This window comes from Saccopteryx leptura, chromosome 2 (assembly GCF_036850995.1).
Source record: "Saccopteryx leptura isolate mSacLep1 chromosome 2, mSacLep1_pri_phased_curated, whole genome shotgun sequence".
NCBI lineage: Eukaryota > Metazoa > Chordata > Mammalia > Chiroptera > Emballonuridae > Saccopteryx > Saccopteryx leptura.
Genome location: NC_089504.1, coordinates 312,254,190 through 312,277,025, shown reverse-complemented (window position 1 = coordinate 312,277,025; position 22,836 = coordinate 312,254,190). Strand labels below are relative to the sequence as shown.

Genomic DNA, 22,836 nt, shown 5'->3' with positions numbered 1-22,836 from the left:
GAGTAAAAACAAACAATATGATTAAAAAATGGGCAGAGGATCTCAATAGACATTTCTCCAAAGAGAACATAGAGATGGCTAGTGACATATGAAAAGACGCTCAGTATCACTAACCATGAAAATGGAAATTAAGACCACAATGAGATATCACCTCACACCTGTCAGAATGGCTATCATCAACAAATCAACAAACAACGTGAGTTGGCAAGGGTGTGGAATAAAGGGAACCCCTGTGCAGTGAGGTGGGAATGCAAATTGGTACAGCCATGATGGAAAACTCTATGAAGGCTCCTCATAACATTTAAAATAGGATACTCATTTTTTATTTGACAGATCCTCCAAGGATATCTACATGTCCAGTAAAGATACAGTTTAAAGATTTCAGATGAATGGCTGGGTATACTGTTCAAATACAGAAGATGGGTGCCTTTTTAGTTATTTTTGCAGTCTTCCATGAGTTATTGTGTGAGTGTATGTTTAGGAAGCCAAAGAACTGATTTTCTAGGCTGTCACCTATGTTTCACAACTTACGACATTCTGCTTCATCTGTTTTTTTTGTGTGTGTGTGTTTTTGTTTGTTTGTTTTTTTGAGAAAGACTGATATATGTTACATAGTGGAAAATTCTTCCTTTATGATGGGCAGATGTTTTTTCTATCTTAGTAAGGGACTTGCAACCACCTAGTCAGAAATAGCAGTTGACAATTCATCAGTACAGAATTCAATTCAAATTCTAAAAAATGAAATGAGAACAGTTCACTGGAACAATAAGAAACTAATGAGAATTGATAGAAAACTCAATTTTTCCCTTTATTTTTTTCCCCAGAAATGACTTTAGTTTAGATAAAGGACAGCAATTCACAAAGATGGATTGTGGCATGAAAGGAGAAATTATAGGAAGTGACTAGTCATTGAAATATGTCACAATGTTTGAAAGAAACTAGAATTCATTGAAAAAAAAAGTCTCTCCCACACTGCCTGTGTTGGTGTCTAAATACTAACAGAAATCTTTCAAATATTCAATGTTTACAATTTTTCTATTAAAATGAAAGCATCTCTTAGGATTGCACACCCAGTATAAACTAATATAACAATATTTGCTTACTGAAAACTCATGCTAATACCGGGCCAAAGAAAATGTTCTGGGGAATGTAGATAGTTGAGTGGGCAGCAAAGATAGGAAGATGATTGCTGTAGAGAAAATATAGGACACTCAGAAATAAACCACCTCTTTGCTTGGAACAACTTGCAACAATGTACTACACTAAACATTACCGATATTCAATGCCCAGGATGCTGTATTGGACCCAAGCTAGAAAAATAAAAAAAGCAGTTAATAAAGTGCTTCCAAAATTTTTACCTTGGTTTTCAGAATGAAAAACATTCTGAAGGTCATCCTTTCCTCCAAGGATGATTATTTTTTATTTGACAAAAAAATCAGTTAATTTGGAGATGAGCGAAGCCACTTGTCAATGAATCAGTTGCAGTTTCATCAGGCAATCAGATGTGAGATCAACACAGCTGTTGGAACCGTAACAGCTTGGAAGGTTCTAGTCAGAGGCCAGGCAGAAGAGCAGAAGCAAACAGCATTGTTGTCCCATGGGGTGACACTAGCAAAGATTTATTAATATATTCTTTCAAGAGATATTTAAAATCAACGCCATGCTTTCAAAAGTATAAAACAGTTTAAACCATTAAACTTTTATTTGAGTAAGATTTGGGGTTGTTCTTGCACCTCTTCCTTTAAAAGCAAAACTACTTCCTTTGAAAAGTGGGCATATAAAGTCTAATCTTGTTACTCTGAAGCAACATATACCATATTGCATATTCAGCTTTTGTGTATAATATATTTATTTGCATACAGAAATATGTATTTCTATTATACATTTCATTACTTTATTTATAGAATATGTATATATATTAAGCATACAGCATAGTCCAGGAAGATACATTAAATACGCACACAGTTCATGCTGCAGCGTGCACCCTTTGGAGAGAAGCATACTGGGGAGGCATGGGATTGTATATACATGCTGAAAATACACTTTGCACAATTCATCCAGCTTTGGATGCTTTCCTAATCTATTTGCAACACCAGGGCTCTGGTTGTTAAAAGGGGTATCATCAAACTGGGAAAAAGGCAACTGTCAATGAATGAAGTGGGAGAAAAAAAAGCAGATTGCATCTCTATGTGTATGTGATCATCAGTTTGAACTCTCATCTCAAATCTTCAAGATCAAATAAGCAGTGACTAGACAAACGGTAGGAGTATGTGGGACCTCTGGCTTCCACCTCCTCACTGAAAAGCTTATCTCACATGACTTATTCTTATTAGTTTTTGAATTTTACTTTTTTTTTTAAAGACTTTATTGTTTAGAGCAGTTTTAGGTTCACAGCAAAATTGAGCAAAAAATACAGAGAGTTTATCCCCCGATCCCCACACAAGCATAGCCTGCCTCCCACTCCTGTCAACACCCTGCATCAGAGTGGTACGTTTGTTATAATGAATGGCTCTACATGGACGCATCATTTTTTTTCACCCAACATCCATAGATGACATTAGGGTTCATTCTTGGTGTTGTACATTCTATGGGGCTGGACAAATGTAAAATGACTTATTATATGTTGTCCTAACACTTGGGATCTGCCATTAAATTCTTGATGAACTGGTGCAAAGGCAACCATTTATTTTTTCAAGAACTGACCAGGCTTTTTCACATATTTCATTGCCTCTTCTTATAAGACCACTCTGTGATATTTACATTATTGCTATGAGAAGAGAAGAAATTCTTGATAGTCACCTTTCCAGTGAAAACAAAGGAGATGACACATACTATTTCTGAAAGAGGCTCTTCATGTTTTTGAAAGGACAAAGGTCAGCTTCAATGGAAACTGATTACATCAATGCAACCATTGTAATGGCCAACTACTAAAACCTCAATTGACTGGACTCTGTGACAATGATAATCGAACATTGAGTTGTTGGAAACAATGCACTATGTGCCTGAGCTGTTGGTTCTGGATATGTATATGTGACCTGTGTTCCCAATCTATGAATTACAAATACATCAGACACAATGGATGATGTGTGTCTGATTCTCGATTGGCGAGCGCTACCTTTTTCAAATAGGTGAGTAATTTGCATTGGTGTTCTAGTAGTGATATAGGATTTGTTTCCCACTTATAAAAAGCAAGCTCTAGACTGCCTTGAAATAGACCAGGGTTTCTCAACTTCTGCACTGTAACATTTTGAGCCAAATAAATTTTAGTCAGGGTCAGGGCTGGGCTATCCTGGGCATTGTGAGCTGTTTAATAGCATCCCTAGCCTCTATCCACTAGATAACAACAGTCTTCCCTCCCCACCTCAGTTGTGACAACCAGAAATGCCTCTACACATTGTTAAATGTTCCCTGGGGCAACAAAATCATCCCTGGTTGAGAGCCACTGAAGTAATAAAATCCAGCAGTACTTAATGCAAAACTTTGAATACAGTCTCCACATCTTTCTAATCATCTACCATTTGCAGTATTATTTCCATTTTCTTGATTCCAGTTGACAAAGCCATTTTTCTTCACAAATCCTTTCTTTAATCCTTGCTGGCTTTTCTTTCAATAGGGTTGTGATGGCCATGGCGAAGATAAGAAATAAAAGGAACAAAGGGAAGGATGTAGTGGTGATGGAGAGTAACAGACAGTTTGACTCAGAATGAGTTGGATGGTTACGTACAAGAGACCCAAATTCAGAATCCATCTGGAATCCACAATCCTTGAATCCAAACAGTTCTCTTGACTAAAGCTGAATCTACATCATAATACTACAAGTTAATACGTGAAATATTCACCCAGTCAACTGTTGTTTACAGGGAACCAAACACTCCATTGGCTTGATGTCCCTTCCATTCAATTTATTTGTCGGTTTGAAGAAATAAAATAAAAATAAAAATGAATTTAAAATACAAAAGTTTACATTGATGCAATTGTAGTGTAAAGGAATCTGTTTGAATTAGTGCTGTATGTTCACACTGGAAGATTTGGGGGGAGAAAGGACTGAAGTTATTCAAGCAGAAAGTTGTTTTTATAAAGGGTAAGTTAAGTACAAATATTATTGGCAATTCGCTTCCTCCTGACTATTCTTTTTGTTGTTTACATTGTGCTTTTGTTTAACTCTCAAAATTGTTGAGATGCCATCAGTGGGGCCAGTCACACAAAATAACTAATTAAAGTGCTAAGGTCTACAGTTGGCTCAGCGGTAGAACATTGGCCCGGGCGTGTGGAAGTCCCAGGTTTGATTCCCAGCCAGGATACACCGGAGAAGCACCCATCTGCTTCTCCACCCTTCCCCCTCTCCTTTCTCTCTATCTCTCTCTTCCTCTTCTACAGCCAAGGCTCCATTGGAGCAAAGTTAGCCTGGGCGTGCTGAGGATGGCTCCATGGCCTCCTCCTCAGGTGCTAGAATGGCTCCGATTGCAGTGGAGCAATGCCCCAGAGGGGTGGAGCACCACCCCCTGAAGGCATGCCGGGTGGATCCCGGTCGGTCGGTCGCATGCGGGAGTCTGTCGGACTAACTCCCCCTGCTTCTCACTTTGGAAAAATACAAAAATAATAATAATAAATTTAAAAAAATAATAAAGCACTAAGGTCTAATACTGACAAGTTCATCATGTGACCCATATAAAGATAAAGTCTGTAAGTCTAAAAGGAAAAATATGAAATTTGAAAAGGCTAGTATAACTTTTATTTCTATCGATGGGGTCATCTTTAGAAAATCTGATTGGAGGACTACATACAACAAATAGAGTAAACCCCACAAGGAATAAAAATAACTAGTTAAATATGAATGATAGAATTATATTTATTTGAGGTGTAAAATTAAAAGTCTCTACATGGACAAGATTCTTGAAAGTCCATTCATGTTGGACAGTAGTTCCAGACATGATTTTTTTATGGTCTAGAATTAGAGAAATATGAGAAATGACACAGGGATAGCCACCTACATTCTTTCAGATGCTACTAAGCTCACCTGGCCTCTGTTTATGTTATCTATGACACATCCATCACAGAGATGACTATAGTTCTATTGATAGAAATTTGGAGTTAAAAAAATGTAGGGAGAACTGACAATTTGCAAATGATGGAACGTGTGGTTTCAGCAAATGTTTTTGAATTACCCTTTTTTTTCTCAATTGGGTAATAGAATGGTTATAAACAGCCTCATTTGACTACGAACTGAATATTGGCTTTCGGAATGCATTGAGGAGAAGGTCATAATCTCTTCAGACGGACCCAGAAGTCACTGGTGCCACGTGAGTACGTTAATCCTATTCAGAATTCTAAATGAAGAAAGTAGCATCGTCTTCCTGCTGACAAAGGCCAGAAGTTCATGCTTTACAAGTTAGCATTTCATACGTGGGTCAGGCAGATTCAGGTTGAAACGGAATGCCCTTTGGACCTTCTATTTTCTTATCTCCAAATTTGTCTGGCCTCAGTAAACTTTCTCCAACTGGAACAACCATTATTTAACCCGCTGAAACCTCAATTAAAAAAAAAAATCACTTTGGCTTCTCAAGCATGTTTACATACTGGGGAGGCTATGCTATTAAAATAAGAGGCAAGTTTGGGAGAAAACCAGATTGATGAAAGCATTTCCCATAAGGGATCAGAAGTGAATGACATCCTTACAGGCTTTTCATACCCCCACAGAAGGCAAAGGACACAGTGGGCAGGGGTGAAATGCCCCTTTTCATGCTGTCTCTGGTTAGATTTAGTGAAAGTCCTCTATACCTTGCCTTTACACAGTGTAGAGGAGTAAAACAACGAATGCCATAATGAGAAAAATAATGATGTGGTCTAATTGAGTTTTTTTTTGTTTTTGTTTTTGTTTGTTTGCTTTCTTTTGATGGTGGGAAAAAGAAAAGGTTAAAAAAAAGCATTTATTACATTGCAATCCTCCAAGTAAAACCATAACAAAAGAATCATATTTGCTTAGCATTCTGAAGATCTTTTATACACTTTTTTTTTTGGATTTTCTTTCTTTACTTCCCCATTGTATAATGTCCATTTCATTATGTTCAAGTCTCCATGTTAACTTGTAACTGGTGGCCTTTCATCCTTATATAGACACATATGGGAACAACAACAACAAAAAAGGAGTGAGGTTATTATTCTTCTTGTGCAGAGACTGATAAAATTGTAGATTCAGAAGCCCTTCTTCAAGAGCCTGAGAAAACACAGATTGTTCCTTAAATCCATAGTTCCATCATGTCACATTCATGGTCTCATTGCTGCTACACTGAAAGGGTTTATAAGGTGCGAGTTTCTCAGACTGGAGCATAGGCACAAGAGTGTCACTATTGGGCTCCTTAATTGCACGTCCAACATAAGACTATAAAGTGCAATGGCAGAGATTTCAAAGCTAGCTCTTTTACCTCTCTTCTTCTTCCCAAGCTCCCATTGACCACCTTCCTTCGTCCCAAAGATATTTTACCTTGTCGCGCCTATGTTCTTATAATGACACATAAGAAGGTGTTTAAAGGTCTTCTTGAAGGTGGCATTGCACAGTGCATAGCAGGCAGGGTTGATAGTGCTGTTGATGTAACAAAGCCAGTAACCAATGGTCCACACTGTGTTGGGGATGCAGGGTGCACAGAAGGTGTTAATAAGCACCATGACATTGTATGGGGCCCACGTGATGATGAAAGCCAACAGAATAGCCAAGATTGTCCTGGTCACTTTCTTTTCCCGGGAAGGAGGAGGCTTCTTTTTGGCAGGTTGCTTTGTCATCTTCACAATCTTGCGAGCTACAATGTTCTGTTTTTCATCTCCATTCTGACCTGGAGAACCAACGAGCTCTACAGTGGTATTAGTCGGGGTACATGAGTCACCTCTCTGGGTCTTAGTGACACCTCGGATGCCCATTTGCTTAGAGTTTTCATCTTTGGAATGGCCCAGGGAAGTGGAAACTGTGTTTTCATCCTGGGTTATTTCATCATCTCTCATATTCGAGGCCACAGCACTGACTGAGGTGGAATCATTGGAACTTTCTTTCTCCTCCCCTTGGATGCAGTTCTCAGTCACGGCCTCTCTGAGGGCTTTGCCATTCTGGATTTTGTTGTGCTCCAGGCCATCGTCACTGCCGGGTGTGTTGTTGTTGTTTGGCTTCACTATACGTCCTTGGACCAGACTTGGAGACACGGGATCTTGGTTGGCCACTGGCTCCTTCTTGTCCTTCTTGATCCTACTCTTGCTGGCCCGGGATATGTGCCAGTATAACACGGTCATGATGATCACTGGCAAGTAGAAGGCTGCAATGGCGGTACCAAAGGTGACGGCAGCGTTGGAAAAAAACTGGATGTAGCATTCTCCATCCTTCACAGTCCTCACTCCTACAATGAACTGCCAGAAAAGGATGGCTGGGGCCCAGAGGATGAAGGAGAGGACCCAGGCAGCGGCTATCATCATACCTGCCATTTTTGTGGTCCGCTTGACAGGGTAGGTGAGTGGTTTTGTGACACAGAAGTACCTGTCAAAGCTGATAATGAGCAGATTCATCACCGAGGCATTGCTGACTACATAGTCCAGGGCTAGCCAAAGGTCACACACCACAGGTCCCAAAGGCCAATAGCCAATCACAGTGTAGAGGGTATATAAGTTCATGGAGAAAACACCAATGATGAGGTCAGCGCAGGCCAAGCTGAACAAAAAGTAATTGTTGACGGTCTGGAGGTGGCGGTTGACTTTGATGGAGACCATAACCAGTATGTTCCCAATAATGGTCACCAAACTGAGGGATCCAGCCACAAGGACAATAAACACTACTTCAAATGTCTTATAAGGACTGGCCAGAGCCAGACCATTGTTAGAGGAATTTGTTGAGTTATTCATTTTGTGTCCTCTAATCAGTAGCCAAGAAGCCAAATAAACATGTAAACCTGCAGGGAAATAGAATAAAATGAACAGATGTAATATAAGCATTGCTTTAAAATATATCAGGTTTCTTCCTTTTGAACCACACTGATCATAATTCTTCCTTCCTTCTGCTCCATGTTTATTGTAACCTACCTGCCCCAGTTAAAAGGGGATTCAAAAGATTGTTTTGGGCTGGCAATATACTTAAAGCCTGACCTAAAAACTGAGTAACCCAATGGTAAGACAAAATTATCATTCATCACATAAACATTCCCACACATCATCAACTCTATGAAACCCTTTTGTTTGCTCTTGGCCAGCCTTTTTTTCTTTCCCATCTCTGCTTCCATTATTTTATGCTGTTCTGTTGTTCTAATTCACTTGTTTGTTTGGGTCAGGGTTATTTAAACATCAAGTGAAAGGCCAAGTTAATCATGCTCCTCAGACTATAACCAATAATTTCTGCAAGGTCTTTCTCATGTTTTATATTCCTTTCTTTCATTTTTAATTCTCACATCCCATTATCCCTCCTCTCTTTTAGAGCTTGCTTGAATTGCCTTGGACTGTTTTCTTTGGCTAGCTATGAAACCTTGGAAAATATGGGTTTTTTCTTAAAATTTTAAAAAATAATTATTGAATTTATTAGGGTGACATTGGTTAATAAAATTATACAGGTTTCAGGTACACAATTCTATAATATATCATCTATATATTATATTGTGTGTTACCCACTATAAGTCAATTCTCCTTTATGATCTTAATTTATTAAACAATACTGTGTTCTCTCTTTTGTTGGTTTCTATTTTTCACTCAGTACCATGTTTTTATGTTGTTCCAGCTGTTTCAAACATATTTCTCCTAATTCCATAATCAGCAAGTCATGACATTTTTTTCTTATACATTTCTCTAGTGATGGGCATGTAGATGACCTTACCTGTTTGAAATGGTGCTGAAATAAAAATTTTTACATTGTCGTATGGATTTGCATATGAATTTCCCTGTTGTATGTATATGCCTAGGAGTGAGACCACTGGATGATAGTGTGGGTATAAGCCTTCTTCTGGCGGCCACCATATTGATTTCCTGGATGGCGGCAGCAGATGCTGGTCTGACCAGGTCAGTCCTGTTTCTCATTAACCTTTGCACAATTGTTATGCATCTTCTTAATATTTGCAAACCCGAGAGAAGTATTTCTTTTGGTTTTAATTTGTATTTTCCTGCTTATTAAGGAGGCTGAGCACTTTCTTCATACAGTGAGTTACCTTTTAGGTTTCCATTTTTAGAGATTTCCCTATTCATACCTTGACCCATCAAACACTGGTTGATATACCTGTCTGTGTGTTTTCTTCCTTCACTAGAAAAACAGTGAATTTTGACATCTTAGTCTTTATAGGTCTACCATCCAGCCCACTGGTGATCAGAACATGTTTGTTGAGTCAATACAGGATCAACAATTACTATTATTAATTCAATCCCTATTTACCTAATTATTAGAATTGTTTCAATAATAATTTTCTGTAACAATACTTTTTTTGGTTGTCATTCATACAATTGTTGATTCATGTAATTGATTTGAAGAAAATAATTTCACTAATTCAATCTTTATTCCAATGATTCCTCATTAGGTAAGGTAACTGTAAAATTAGAGTTATGACTTGCTTATATTCTTGCCTTTTCTGTCTCTTCATTAGTAAACTAATGAACTTTTTTTTTTTTTTTTTTTGTATTTTTCTGAAGCTGGAAACAGGGAGAGACAGTCAGACAGACTCCCGCATGCACCCGACCGGGATCCACCTGGCACGCCCACCAGGGGCGATGCTCTGCCCACCAGGGGGCGATGCTCTGCCCCTCTGGGGCGTCGCTCTGCGGCGACCAGAGCCACTCTAGCTCCTGGGGCAGAGGCCAAGGAGCCATCCCCAGCGCCCGGGCCATCTTTGCTCCAGTGGAGCCTCGGCTGCAGGAGGGGAAGAGAGAGACAGAGAGGAAGGAGGGGGTGGGGGTGGAGAAGCAAATGGGTGCTTCTCCTATGTGCCCTGGCCGGGAATCGAACCCGGTCCCCCACACGCCAGGCCGACACTCTACCACTGAGCCAACCGGCCAGGGCCTGGACATTTTTTTAAATTGAATTATATGTGTATGTATTTCACAAAATGTTAATTTTAATAATTTTTGATTGAAGAATACCAAACATTTATTTTCTGAGGGTTCTGTTTGACACTTTAATTTATTCCTCACATTCATTTTAATAAAACATAAGAGTATATTTTAGTTTTAAAAAGCTTTTTGGTCATTTCCTCTGAAGAATGATGTATAAATATAGCATTTATGTTAAAAAAGAAATAAAGCTAATTTAAGCTCTTATCTTACAGATTAAGAAACTGTAAGCATGAGTAAATGATTTGCCCATGGCCATCTGATTCTTGCCATCGCTTGCACTAATAATAATATTATTCTAAATCTTTACAATAACATAGAGCTGCATAATTCTCACTCTACCCCCCTTTATATTATTTATTAGTTTGTTTTCTCTCTTCCTTTTTCTTGTTTACCATGAGCATGCATCACATTTTCAACAACAAAAAAAGTCACATTTAAATGAAAACACAATCTTAGGACTCTCAAACATACTGTATGTTAACTCGCTTCAAGTTAACAACTCTTTAAAATGTACTGAACAGACCCTATCACCCTTTTTTTCTGAAGGAGGGAGCTTAGGCTATATGGAGAGATTAAGCAAACGGTCTATGGTTTCAAAGCTAGGGATAAATATCTGCACCTAAAACCAGCATCCTTACCCTCCTTTCCCAATACGAGAATTGCATTTTATCCAGTAATGTGTGACACTGTTAAGCATCTGTCTAATGATGAATTATACCCAGAGGCAGATTCCTTTTGAGGGCCCTGGAATTCTTCCTTCAGTAGAACATAGTAAATGTTTATAATGTTAACATACTCAGTTGCTATCTTATCCTCTAAATTTTTGGTTATAATATTTGCTTGCCTCTATTAATGCTATCTGTAAAAATGGAAACCATTTCACGTAGAAGCCAGCACAGTGTCGGAAGGATGGCATTCCTTTCTTCCCACGTGATGCACAAGCTATATAGAAGGTCAGTTCTTCCAGTAAAAGAAAAAAAAATTCTTTTGTCAACCCCTTGCCACCTCTGCTGTTTACATTTCTGTAAAAGTTTTTACTTCTAGTATGTCATCATGGGACTTGATAAAACAATAATTGTACCATTGATGAAAGAACAGTCACAACAGACTAAACAATGAAGAGGATCTTCAGAAGACTCAACATCTCTCTAAGGCAAGCGTATAATCATCGGTTTGGTATTTCACAATGTTAGTTTATGACCAAGTACTATGGAAACTTATGAGAAAAAGATTCCCTGCCTTTAGCTTTTGATGACTTGAATTCCTATATGTAGCAGCAAGGAACATACCCTGGTATAATATTATCTTTCCAAAGTTGTGGGTGCAATCTCTGTCCCTAATTATTAGTTGTGGGAATCTGATCATGTCACTTAACTTCCACAAACCTTGATTTTCTTCTTTTCCCAAACTGGAATAACAATAACTATTTTTCTTCTAGAGGTCAGGATCAAAGTGAGATAATGCCTCTGAATTATGATCTTTAAAGGCATTAAGTAAGTGTCATTAATACTTACATTTCTTAAATGTGTATAAGTTAATCACTTCTCTTAATAGTTAACAGAAAATTGTGGTTGTGTATGAAATACACTGCTCACAAAAATTAGGGGGTATTTCATATTCATTTTGAAATATCCTCTAATTTTTGTGAGCAGTATAAACTCAGAGTGAGAAGGTGTGGGGTGTAGCTGTAGAAGCAATACTAAATTATTACCAATGATATTAAGTTATCAATAATATTGACTTGTGGATGATAATAATATTGATAACAATTAACTTACACTGAGCATGATTACTCTTCAAAGCAACTCCTGAAGTGATCTGTATTATTATTACATACTTTGTAAGTGTTGAACTAGAAACCAAAGAATTAAGTTAAGTGAGATTCAAACCCCATGTGCTTCACTCCAGATATTTCTATAAATATTTACTATTTGTCTAGGGGACAGTCTTATCTAGCAGTAAATGTGTGCCACAAATATTTACCCCTCTGACTTGACGTAATTAATCCCTCGGTCCCAATTTCAAGTTGGGTCCTTGGTTTAGACAACACAGGATCACTTTATCAATGCTAAAATTGTGACTCTGGGCAGCGGATAGTCATATTAAGATACAGTGTTAGTAAGTGGTATTCTGCATATGAAAAATATAGGATATCTAATATAAACCTTTTCCTAACAACAATCATCTTAAAAATATATCATCTTGTGAATTGATCTATAACCTCTCACAAAAGCATTCATATCAATTACATCGAAATTCTAAACATTTACAGTAACATTTTTATGAAGTGACAGAGAAAATCCTAATTAAAGAAAGTGATTTAAAAAATAAATCTGAATAGCTCTTTAGATACACAGTAGAAAGTAAATAAAATAAATGGGAATTTCTCCACACTCTGCCCAAGTCGCACAGGGTGCCTGATATTCAGTGATCACAGGTGCAGCCACAATGTAATAAACTCAAAAAAATTTATCAATAGGTGAATAATCAAAGTGCTAGAATTTTTGCACATTAAAATTTTGAATTCTCAAAATAACCCTGCAAAGAAGTATCTTTTCCAGTTTTACAGATGACAATAATAAAAAAATTGGCAAGTACTAGGTAGTGTCTGATTCCTAGGTTCACATTTTTTCCACTGTACCAAACCATAACACAAAACCTGATATATTTTTTTTAAAGAAAAGGATTTTGGAGAATAAGAAAATTCAGGATAAAAAGGATCTCTGATTGATAACAACTAGAATCTAGAGAGGGAAGGTATGTACAAATTTTACAACAAAATTTCAGAATAAAAAATCAAGAGGCATTCTCATAAAGTTGAATTTATGATTCTTTATATTTATTAAACTTTGGTTTTTAAAATGTAATTTTGGTGTGTAGACCTTTTATAGCTTTCTGATTTCTGCGGTGACTTGAACACATTACCAAAAATGGCAGGATGTTCTGGGTGCTCTCTGTCTTTTCTGATCTCTAAAAAGCTGCCTAATCATTGAGCAAACACTAGGGATAAAATTAAGGCCCATGTTAATTTTTCCCCCCATTGATTTCACTGAGAGGAGAGGGGAGGGTAGAAAAAGAGAGAGAGAGTGAGAGAAAGAGAGAGAGAGAGAAGCATCAACTTGTTGTTTTACTTAGTTATGCACTCATTAATTGCTTCTCATATGTGTCCTGACCAGGCATTGAACCAGCAATCTCAGGATCAAGCCGGCGATCCCAGGATCTAGGCAGCAACCAACCTTGCTTCTCTGGGATGATGCTCTATCCATTGTGCCACCAGTGAGGGCCCCTTCTTAGCTTTATAAACTATATATGTAAGGGCTAAACACCACACTCTGTCCTGAGGTAATTAAAAGTTACCCATGATGGTTGGGGCCACTACAAAGTCATGCTTGCCAGGCTCAACCGGGTCCTGGGAGATGCTCGGGCCTTGTTTCCATAGTCAGTGCTGTTATCTGTTCTATAAACATGTTGACATTCAGTTAGAAACTGAAACCTGGCCACGGGGGCTACACATGGGGTTCCAGACAGGATCCAGTCCTTACCAGGACTGCTGAGAATAAGTCCAAGTGTCTCACTTAGAGCCCTTTAAGTGCCTGCCATGATGTCCAAGCTGGATACAGTGTGACATTTGAAATTCTCTGCAGTCTCCTATTTATCCACAAATATCCAGACTAGCAGTTGATTAGATCAGGTGTTTGCTTAGATCAACAACAAATCAGGTAAACAGTTGATTAGGTTAGTCCCATATTGGACCAGTTGTTTGATTGATGACTTAAATTAGTGCTGATTAGATCATGGACCAATCAAACCATCAGTTTATTAGATGGGCAGCCAATCACATCAACATTTGATTAGATCATAGCAAATTAATCAACAGCTGGCCATATCAGACCAGCTGATCAGATCAACCAACCAATCACTATCTGATTAAATCAAAACCAAACAAATCAAAGTTGATTAGATTAGTCTGATCGAGCAAGACAGGTGATTAGATTATGTTGTCTGATTGGATTCGCCCAATCAACCAATGACCGATTAGATCACAATTGTTTGCTTAGATCAGTCCAATCAATGAACAAATTGAATAGATCACACCCACCTGCTTGGATCAGTCCAATCAGTGAAACTCTGAGTAGATCAGGCTTTCTAAATAGATCAGTCCAATCAATCAACGGGATTCTATTGGGCTGTCTGATTAGCTCAGTTGAACTGCTTGCCACATCCATCCATTGGTGTTAAACACAACATCTGGTTGAGTCTAATTAGGTTTTCAAGTAAGTTGATGGAGAAATGAGCTTATGCACTTATCTAAATGGAGAAGCATGGTAGGTCTTGAAATCACACTTCTCACATCAAACATGGCCATTGCATACTATGTAGGAAGGGGAAATAGAGCTCAAGTTGCCTTTCAACATCAAATACATGGTCAATAATGATAGCTCTTCTATGACTTGCAATGAGAAAGGTTCTTCTTGGTTGTTTTTAAATATAGAGTTTGTTCCAGAAAGAATGAAGAATGGAGCCTGATGTTGTCAGGATGGTGCATGCAGAAACATCAACACTGTCACGAGCAGGGCTATGAATGCACCTGGATCACTAGACTCCACTCTTGGTGAAAGGGGAATGGAAGGCATTGTTGGAGTTGAAATGCCCAGCTTGGTGGAATGGCGTTAAGTGACCTGGCCCTTGCTTCGTCTCCTTGTCAGGACCTGAACACTGTCTCCGCACACTACTCTGGAGCAGTCTGCATCTCAGAAGGTGCTTTCCCTTGAAAGTAGCCATGTTAGTTGACCTGTCCTAATGCCCCGGAAACTTTAAATAAGAGCACTCCTACAGCAGTTTAATATTTAAATAATTCAAATTCTAAGAGGCGGAGCATGAAAAAGGATCATTTTAGTTTAGGGAAATTCCCTAAACTGAACTTCTTTGCTGGTCTCTTTTCACACTAATAATGTGGCGTCCGCCTAGCCATTGAGAACATCTACCTACTTGCAGCAGCAGAAAAGAAATGTGACTTACGTCCTCTTTGGGACAATACAAATTGTATTGACTCTTTCCTTCTTAGAGATGTGCTTTTGTTTCCTTTTAGAGAAAGAAAAGACCATTTTATCTTTCCTATTTATGCGCTTACACAGGTGTAAAGCCTGTTTAACTTGTATTCTCAGTCAGGGCTCTACTGGTTTTCCTAACAACTGTGGGTACTCAAGTTAAATAGACTTGAGCTCAAGTTCAAGTTGTACCCATTTCCAGTTCTGTACATTTGCGAAATCAACCTCTTAAGCTTCAGGGTTTTTTTTAAAAAATCTGCAGATTAAGAACATTTCTTCTACTTAACAACTGGGTTGCTGTGAAAATTAAATGAGAAATAAATATGCAAAAGGACTTTTTATTGGTCATTATTCTATGGGAATGTAATTCTGTTTCCCTCTTTAAAGTAAGATTATGGAATTAAAATAGCAAGTAAAAAATGTTGGTTGTTCTTTAACTCTAACAAAAATAATCAAAATAAGTACAGCAGGACTTACTATCTATATTTTTCAAGAGAGGGGACAGAGCTTTATTTAAATTACATGAGTTAAGGAAAGGTCACATAGCTGGTACAGTAAAAAAAATATAACTCACATTTTAGTGTATTTTAAATTGGCAATTTTGATATTGATGCAGAGATAACACAGTTTGCTTATATATAATGACCCATATAAGTAACTTTCAATTTCACTACAAATAAGAGAGAGTTCTGGCCTGAGACTCAGAAGACAGTGTGGTTTTGATAGCTGACATTAGTGGTATTCTACTCTGATATTTCGATAACATTAGGCAGAAATGCAGTGAATTTCCACTTTAAAAAAATCAGGTTTTCCTTTGAGCCAAGCAACACATTAGGAGCCATCATATATATCGGGATCTTTTTCATGAGCTCCTGAATCTCACTCCAAGAACAGCTAGTGTGAGTGGGGGTGTGGGGAATCAGGGCTTTTTCTGTTACTTTCTTCATTTTTAGACATCCTTTTGAACTTCTGTTGTGATCAGATCTTTATATGCCTCCAAGGGTTGTGGAAGATGAAATAAAGGAGAAATGAATGACCAAAGAAAGTGGAGCACATTCTTTTCCACGGGGAGTTTATAATCTAAGGGAGACACGCATTGCTGATGAAATTTCCAGCTACACAGAACAACCCTGGACCAATATGGTGACAAATGCCAAGGATGAGAATCCATGAAGGAAGGCTGGTCATATTGGGGTGAAATAAATATAGAAGGCTTCCTAAATTTATCTCTCTTCTCTTTCTCTTTTTGTCCTTCCCCTCAACATTCACTTGTGTGTGACATTTTGTGTGTATATATTTCTTTTTATTTTGTTTCAAGGTTCTACATTATTGTTTGTTCTCACAAGGGTGTCATATACTGATGGAGGGTGTCTACTCAAGCACATTAAGCCTGATGACTTGTAGGTTCAGAAACACAGAATGACCTTAGCCACTGACTCACCTCCACTGAGTCTTTAATTATACCAGAAAAGATGTGGTGACGGCATTCTGGAAGCAATGGGTAGTTCTTCTCATTTAGGAAACTGCAGCACAGTACAGCGGTCTTTACCTGATGTGCATTATGTAAAATATTTGAGAGAAAAAAACCGTGATAAAAACATAGTGCACTTATCAAGTTGTTTCCTCTAGGTTTAGGCATCTCGCTATATACAAGTTGCACTTTTTGTAAAAAAGAAAAAAAAAAGCAAAGCACATGGTAAATAAGAGTGAAAGTAGCTGAAACAGCAATTTGTTCCCCATGTTAGGGCATATTCAAAAGAAGTCATGCATTTTTCCAATGTGAACACCTTAACAAATTTCCAAGCCCTTATGATGATGTAAACATGTTCGCACATGTAAATATGGCATCCTGTCAAACATAAGACTGTTCTTCATGATACCTGACAAACTTCCACTCCACGTTCACCAAACTATCTATTCCCTTTGAAGATGTGTCTTCTTCGAAACACATTCTGAACAGTGCTAACTTCAGAAAACAATGCATGACTAAGAGGGAAAGAGACACCGAAATGAGAGAACTGGTACACTTGCCCCTGCCTCCATGTTTGTAGCACATTTCAGTTACTTTCCCACACAATCCATCTCCTGCCCCAAAGGAAAAGAGGTCTGGACAATGATAAACAAGGCTGAATTTGGAATAAATCTTTTGATGTTTAGAAATGAAATTCATTTGAGTAAGCATTACAGGACCTTTCCTTTTTTGTGTCTGGGAACTGACGAAACTCCAACATGGATGATGAACACAGTCTAGTCCAGGGGTCCCCAAACTTTTTACACAGGGGGCCAGTTCACTGTCCCTCAGACCATTGGAGGGCCGGACTATAAAAAAAACTATGAACAAATCCCTATGCACACTGCACATATCTTATTTTAAAGTAAAAACACAAAACGGGAACAAATACAATATTTAAAATAAAGAACAAGTAAATTTAAATCAAGAAACTGATCAGTATTTCAATGGGAACTATGGGCAAGCTTTTGGCTAATGAGATGGTCAATGTGCTCCTCTCACTGACCACCAATGAAAGAGGTGCCCCTTCTGGAAGTGCAGCGGGGGCCGGATAAATGGCCTCAGGGGGCCGCATGTGGCCCGCGGGCTGTAGTTTGGGGACCCCTGGTCTAGTCAATGGGGCTGACTAAGTAAGATGTGCTGACCAAACAGAGCAACAGTAGAGCCAGCCCTCTGTCTAAAGGTTGCTACGTTCTCACAGGGACAAGGCATGGAAAGGAAATGGAAGCCATCCTCGGAGAGCTGCTGGAAGTTGTCTGGGATTAAGCAGCTAACTGTCTTTGAGTCGAATGTCTGTGTCTTTCTTACCTTCTTGAGAAGTTGGAAATTTGTACAGTTGGCTTTTTTTTTTTCCTTCCTCAAGTTGGCAGGTTGCTGGTTTAATAACTCCTAAATTAGTTAATTCATTGCTTTGAATTAAACATGTGAATCAGATTTGCAGAGGAATGGAGGCTTGTTGTGATTCTTATAGAAAACTCTAGAATAAAAGCTGTTGTTCTAGACAAGCTGAGCAGTCCCAAACAATGCAGTCCTTTTCAATGGTGCTCGTGACTTCATTGGGAGTGGAGACAGAGCATGAGGCCACATGGAACTTTGGATAGTAGATCCAGGACAGTTTTGAAGAGAGGAATGGAAATAATTTTAGGCCCAGAGATAAGCTAAAAAGAGCAAGTTAGTATTTTTCCTCTGAAGAGTTGACTAGAATAGTTAAGAATTATGCTAAGTGAAATAAACCAGTTAGAAAAAGATAAATACCAGGTGATTTCACTTATATGTGGTATCTAATCAACAAAATAAATTAGCAAACAAAATAGAAAAAGACTCATAGATAGAGAACAGACTAACAGCTGTCCGGAGGGGAAGAGGGTTGAAAACTGGGTGAAAAGATGAAGGGATTAAGAAAAAAACCCTCATAGACACAAACAACAGTAATGTGATTACAAGAGGGAGGGAGGGAGGGGGGAAATGGAGGAGGTAAAAGAGGGTAAGGGAAGATAAACGGAGATGAAAAGACTTGACTTGGAGTGGTGGGCACAGTGCAAATATACCGATGATGAATTGTAGAATTGTACACCTGAAACCTATGTATTTATTACCCAATGTCACCGCACTAAATTGAATTTAAAAAAACTATATGGCATCAGAGGTTGTGAAAAGATTTGGAGGTGGACATAGAAGTGGATTTTCTTCTTCTAAGTATAAGAAATACAAATTTAGATAACACATTTATAACTAAGTAAAAAACATTTAGTTGTACTTAAGAATCTATTTTAAGCGTGTCTCTACTTAAAGTTGCATGCCTTATGGAGAGTAAGGAAAAATTAATGCACGTGTTACACTTTTCATAAAAATACACATATGAAAAGTAAAGGGAAGTGGATAGTGTTTTATAGACATAATATTCTTGGTTATCATTTCTTAAAACAAATGCACCCATAAGTATAAGCTTAGCAAGACCACTGTTCTTCTGGTAACAATTCCTAGAATGTTAGTATAAAGTCCCAAGAAAGGAATTCACATCGATCAGGCTAAGTCTTGGGTCCTTTGACTTTTCAATGACAGAAACGACACAGGCCTCATATACTTATGATTCATACCAGATTCAATGAGGCTATAAAAATAAAATAGTAATGAAGTGGAGAGAGTAATAGGCAGCAACTATTTTTATTGTTTCCAATCGAAAGACAAAATGATTGTTTCCTTAGCGTCTGATTGCAGCCTATTTCTAGCACTGAGCAAAATGACCACAGTGTTATCCCACTAAAACTTGAAAAATGAGAGCAGGGAGAAGATTAAAGTCTTTACTAAATGATCTAATGGCAATTGAGATGAGGGACCATAAAAAGCTGCATTAACTCAGCAAAGATTTTTGTTATCGGAAGCACTAATTGAGAGTTAAAATGAAGCAAATTGGTTGGAGAGAATGATGAGCTTCACTTGGTAAATTTGGAAAGTCATTTCTTCTACCTGCCTGAGATATAACAACATTCTTAGTGATAACCACAGGGGAATCACAATGCAATTTAACATATGTAACATATGCCATCGTATGCCACCCCAACCCTCTTTTCCTCCACCCCCTCCCCTTTCCTGTCCCAACACCATTAGTTCAAATATATAGAAATATTTAAATACGCCACCTCCTCCTCACCTTCAGACTTTCCAAACGTTTGGAAAATACCAGATTTCTCATTCACACTGAGCTAGAATCCCAACCCTTAGTCTTTATCTTTCCCCAGTAGGTAGGTTCCACACTGACTGAGCCCAATGTGAAAGCTATGACAACTATGACATTTCCCTTCTTGGATTATGCATGTTGGCTAGTAAATATCCCCAGCACAGTTTCTTTGTTCCACCATACCATCTAGTAAAAAGACCCGAAACTTTGAGCAGTTCACATTATAGACGTATTGAAATTGAATGTCTCTAAGGCAGAAGAGGTTCAAGGGGGAATAAATATTAATGGAAGGAAACTTGACCTAAGGTGGTGAACCCACAGTGCCACGTACAGGTGAGGTATCATAGAATTATACACCTGAAACCTGTAAATTTGACTAGCCAATGTCACCTCAACAAATTAAAGTTCCGCCAATAAAAAATGAATAAATACAATGTCTTTACTTAAATACCACGTGATAAGGGGAGATCTTCAAACAGACTGCAAAAGGATAGGAACTTGAGCCCAAATCTGCAAGGCGGGATTATTTTTTCCTTCAAGCACAGGTGTACCATCATCAGTGAAGCAGTTTTAGTTTGTGTTGTCTACTCAGCTGGGACAGGAATGCACACAACCTCACCTCTAAGAGAACTCCTTGAGGCGGGATTCTATAAGTAATTGAGTCATCTCCAAAACAATGAAAAGTGAAAAGAAAAAAAAAAAGGAAGCAAAGAGAATTTGCCCTGGATTTTGTCACCTAACCATTTGTGTGTGCAAATATGTGCCACACGTGGGAGCTGAGGAAGAAGGGATGGAATACAATGAGGAAGAGAAGAAAGAAGGAATGACTCTGATCTTACAAAGATAGCAGTCTAAGGAAAATAGTCTATCACTTCCTCTTGAGAGAGAGAGAGAGCAGCAAAGGTAGATTGGGCTTGGCATCCTTCTGTGAGACATACCAACAGGACTGGCCTCTTCACTCTGTAAGGATGGTCCATCTCTACTTTCTGTAACCTTTATGCACAGATAACTCTTGCATCTCTGGATGTGATAGATAAAGCTTTGGAGTGAAACCTATCTCTGCTAGTTTCTAATTGTGTGAATTTAAATGTTGACCCACTTTCTACATCTAAAAAAAAATGTAGAAAATAAAATGTACCATTCAGATTTTTTTTTTAAATATACAAAATACACAAGGCTCCTAGCAGGTGTTCATTAGGTAGTCACTATTATTAACTTTATTATCTTTTAGCAAATGGTTCTAACCAACAAGTAGAACATTAACATAAAAAAAGAAAGGGAATGAAGCATGCATTCTGTATGCCTCCCAGGAAAATAAGGAAGTAATTTGAAGCAGTTTTTATTTTGTATGAGTCTAGTCTATGCATCTTTTTTTATCTTTCTTTCTGTTTTTTAGTCTATAACACTTTTATTATTTGCTTCCATTCTTCTTAAGGACTTGGAAAATCCCATGATCATTCTATGCAATTCTGATTCTTAAGGTAACAATCTTCAATCTAAACTTCAAAGAACTTCATTATAAAAATTTGTAACTGATTTTCTTCCTAACCAAAAGTTCAGAAGGTTATAGACAAGTAAACTTCCATTTGAAATTCCTACTGTACAGGCCCTGGCCAGTTAGCTCAGTCATCCTCCCAAACACCAAGGTTGCAGGTTCTACCTCCAGTCAGGACACATACAGAAAACAACCAATGAGCACACAAATAAGTGGAACAAATGAATACTTCTCTCTCTCCCTCCCTCCTTCCCTCTCTCTCTTTGTCTCTCTAAAAAAAACAATCAATACAAAACAATTTTAAAAATTCTCACTGTGGCCCTGGCTGGTTGGCTCAGCTGTAGAGCGTTGGCCTGGCATGCAGGGGACCCAGGTTCGATTCCTGGCCAGGGCACATAGGAGAAGCGCCCATTTGCTTCTCCACACCCCTCCTCCTTCCTCTCTGTCTCTCTCTTCCCCTCCCGCAGCCAAGGCTCCATTGGAGCAAAGATGGCCGGGGCGCTGGGGATGGCTCCTTGGCCTCTGCCCCAGGCACTAGAGTGGCTCTGGTCGTGGCAGAGCGATGCCCCGGAGGGGCAGAGCATCACCCCCTGGTGGGCAGAGCGTCGCCCCTGGTGGGCATGCCGGGTGGATCCCGGTCGGGCGCATGTGGGAGTCTGTCTGACTGTCTCTCCCCGTTTCCAGCTTCAGAAGAAAAATAAATAAAAAGAAAAAAGAAAAATTAAAAAAAAAATTCTTACTGTACAACCAATAAAGATTATTTAGCGATTCTATATTGTTATTTCACTGAAAGATCAGTTTATTTCAGAGAAGTAGATAATCTTTTAGAGAGACTAAGAAAAATTTATGGCTTACATATATTTAGAACTAATAACAAAACTGAGAAACTTATTGTTATCAAATTCAGAAGTAACAAAATTCCATTCTATGGTCAAATTGTGAATGCTCAGAGCAACGTGGTCACATCATCTATGAATATGCATAAAAATAATGTGATTTACTTTTTACCATATCACTCAAAGTGAAGTTTTCAAAGAAATTATTATTTTTAAAATTTCATCTTTGCAGTTCTGCTAATTCAAAGTAAATACTTTTTGCCTGACCAGGCGGTGGCGCAGTGGATAGAGTGTCGGACTGGAACACAGAGGACCCAGGTTTGAACCCCAAGGTCACCAGCTTGAGCACGGGCTCATCTGGTTTGAGCAAGGCTCACCAGCTTGAGCCCAAGCTCACTGGCTTGAGCAAGGGTTCACTCAGTCTGCTGTAGCCCCATCAAGGCACATATGAGAAATCAATCAATGAAAAAGTAAGGTGCCGCAACAAAGAATTGATGCTTCTCGTCTCTTCCTTCCTGTCTGTCTGTTCCTATCTGTCCCTCTCTCTGTCTCTCTGTCTTGTCACAAAAGAAAAAAAAATACCTTTAACTACAACAGAAAATATAAAGTATTTATTATGCTGTGCTCTAGTTGTTGTGGGCTTTTTCTTGCTTACTCATGCTTATTTCTCGTGGCTTTTCCAATCTCTGTATGTAGATCCTTATCTTCTC

The 22,836-nt window shown here is 38.4% G+C and overlaps 1 protein-coding gene across 3 annotated transcripts in view; it reads right to left on the bottom strand.

Annotated features, from left to right (window-relative positions):
- Positions 1-827: 827 nt before the first annotated feature.
- Positions 828-22,836, bottom strand: part of CHRM2 (cholinergic receptor muscarinic 2) — a 107,627-nt gene continuing 85,618 nt past the window's right edge. For 2 of the 3 annotated variants that reach the window (XM_066362790.1, XM_066362791.1), the window contains exon 3: positions 828-7,925. In XM_066362790.1, coding sequence (XP_066218887.1) covers positions 6,478-7,878 — 1,401 coding nt within the window. In that variant the 5' untranslated portion in view covers positions 7,879-7,925 and the 3' untranslated portion in view covers positions 828-6,477. Of the gene's footprint in view, positions 7,926-16,548; positions 16,657-22,836 lie in introns of all 3 variants that reach the window. The other variant, XM_066362792.1, reaches the window with a different exon arrangement.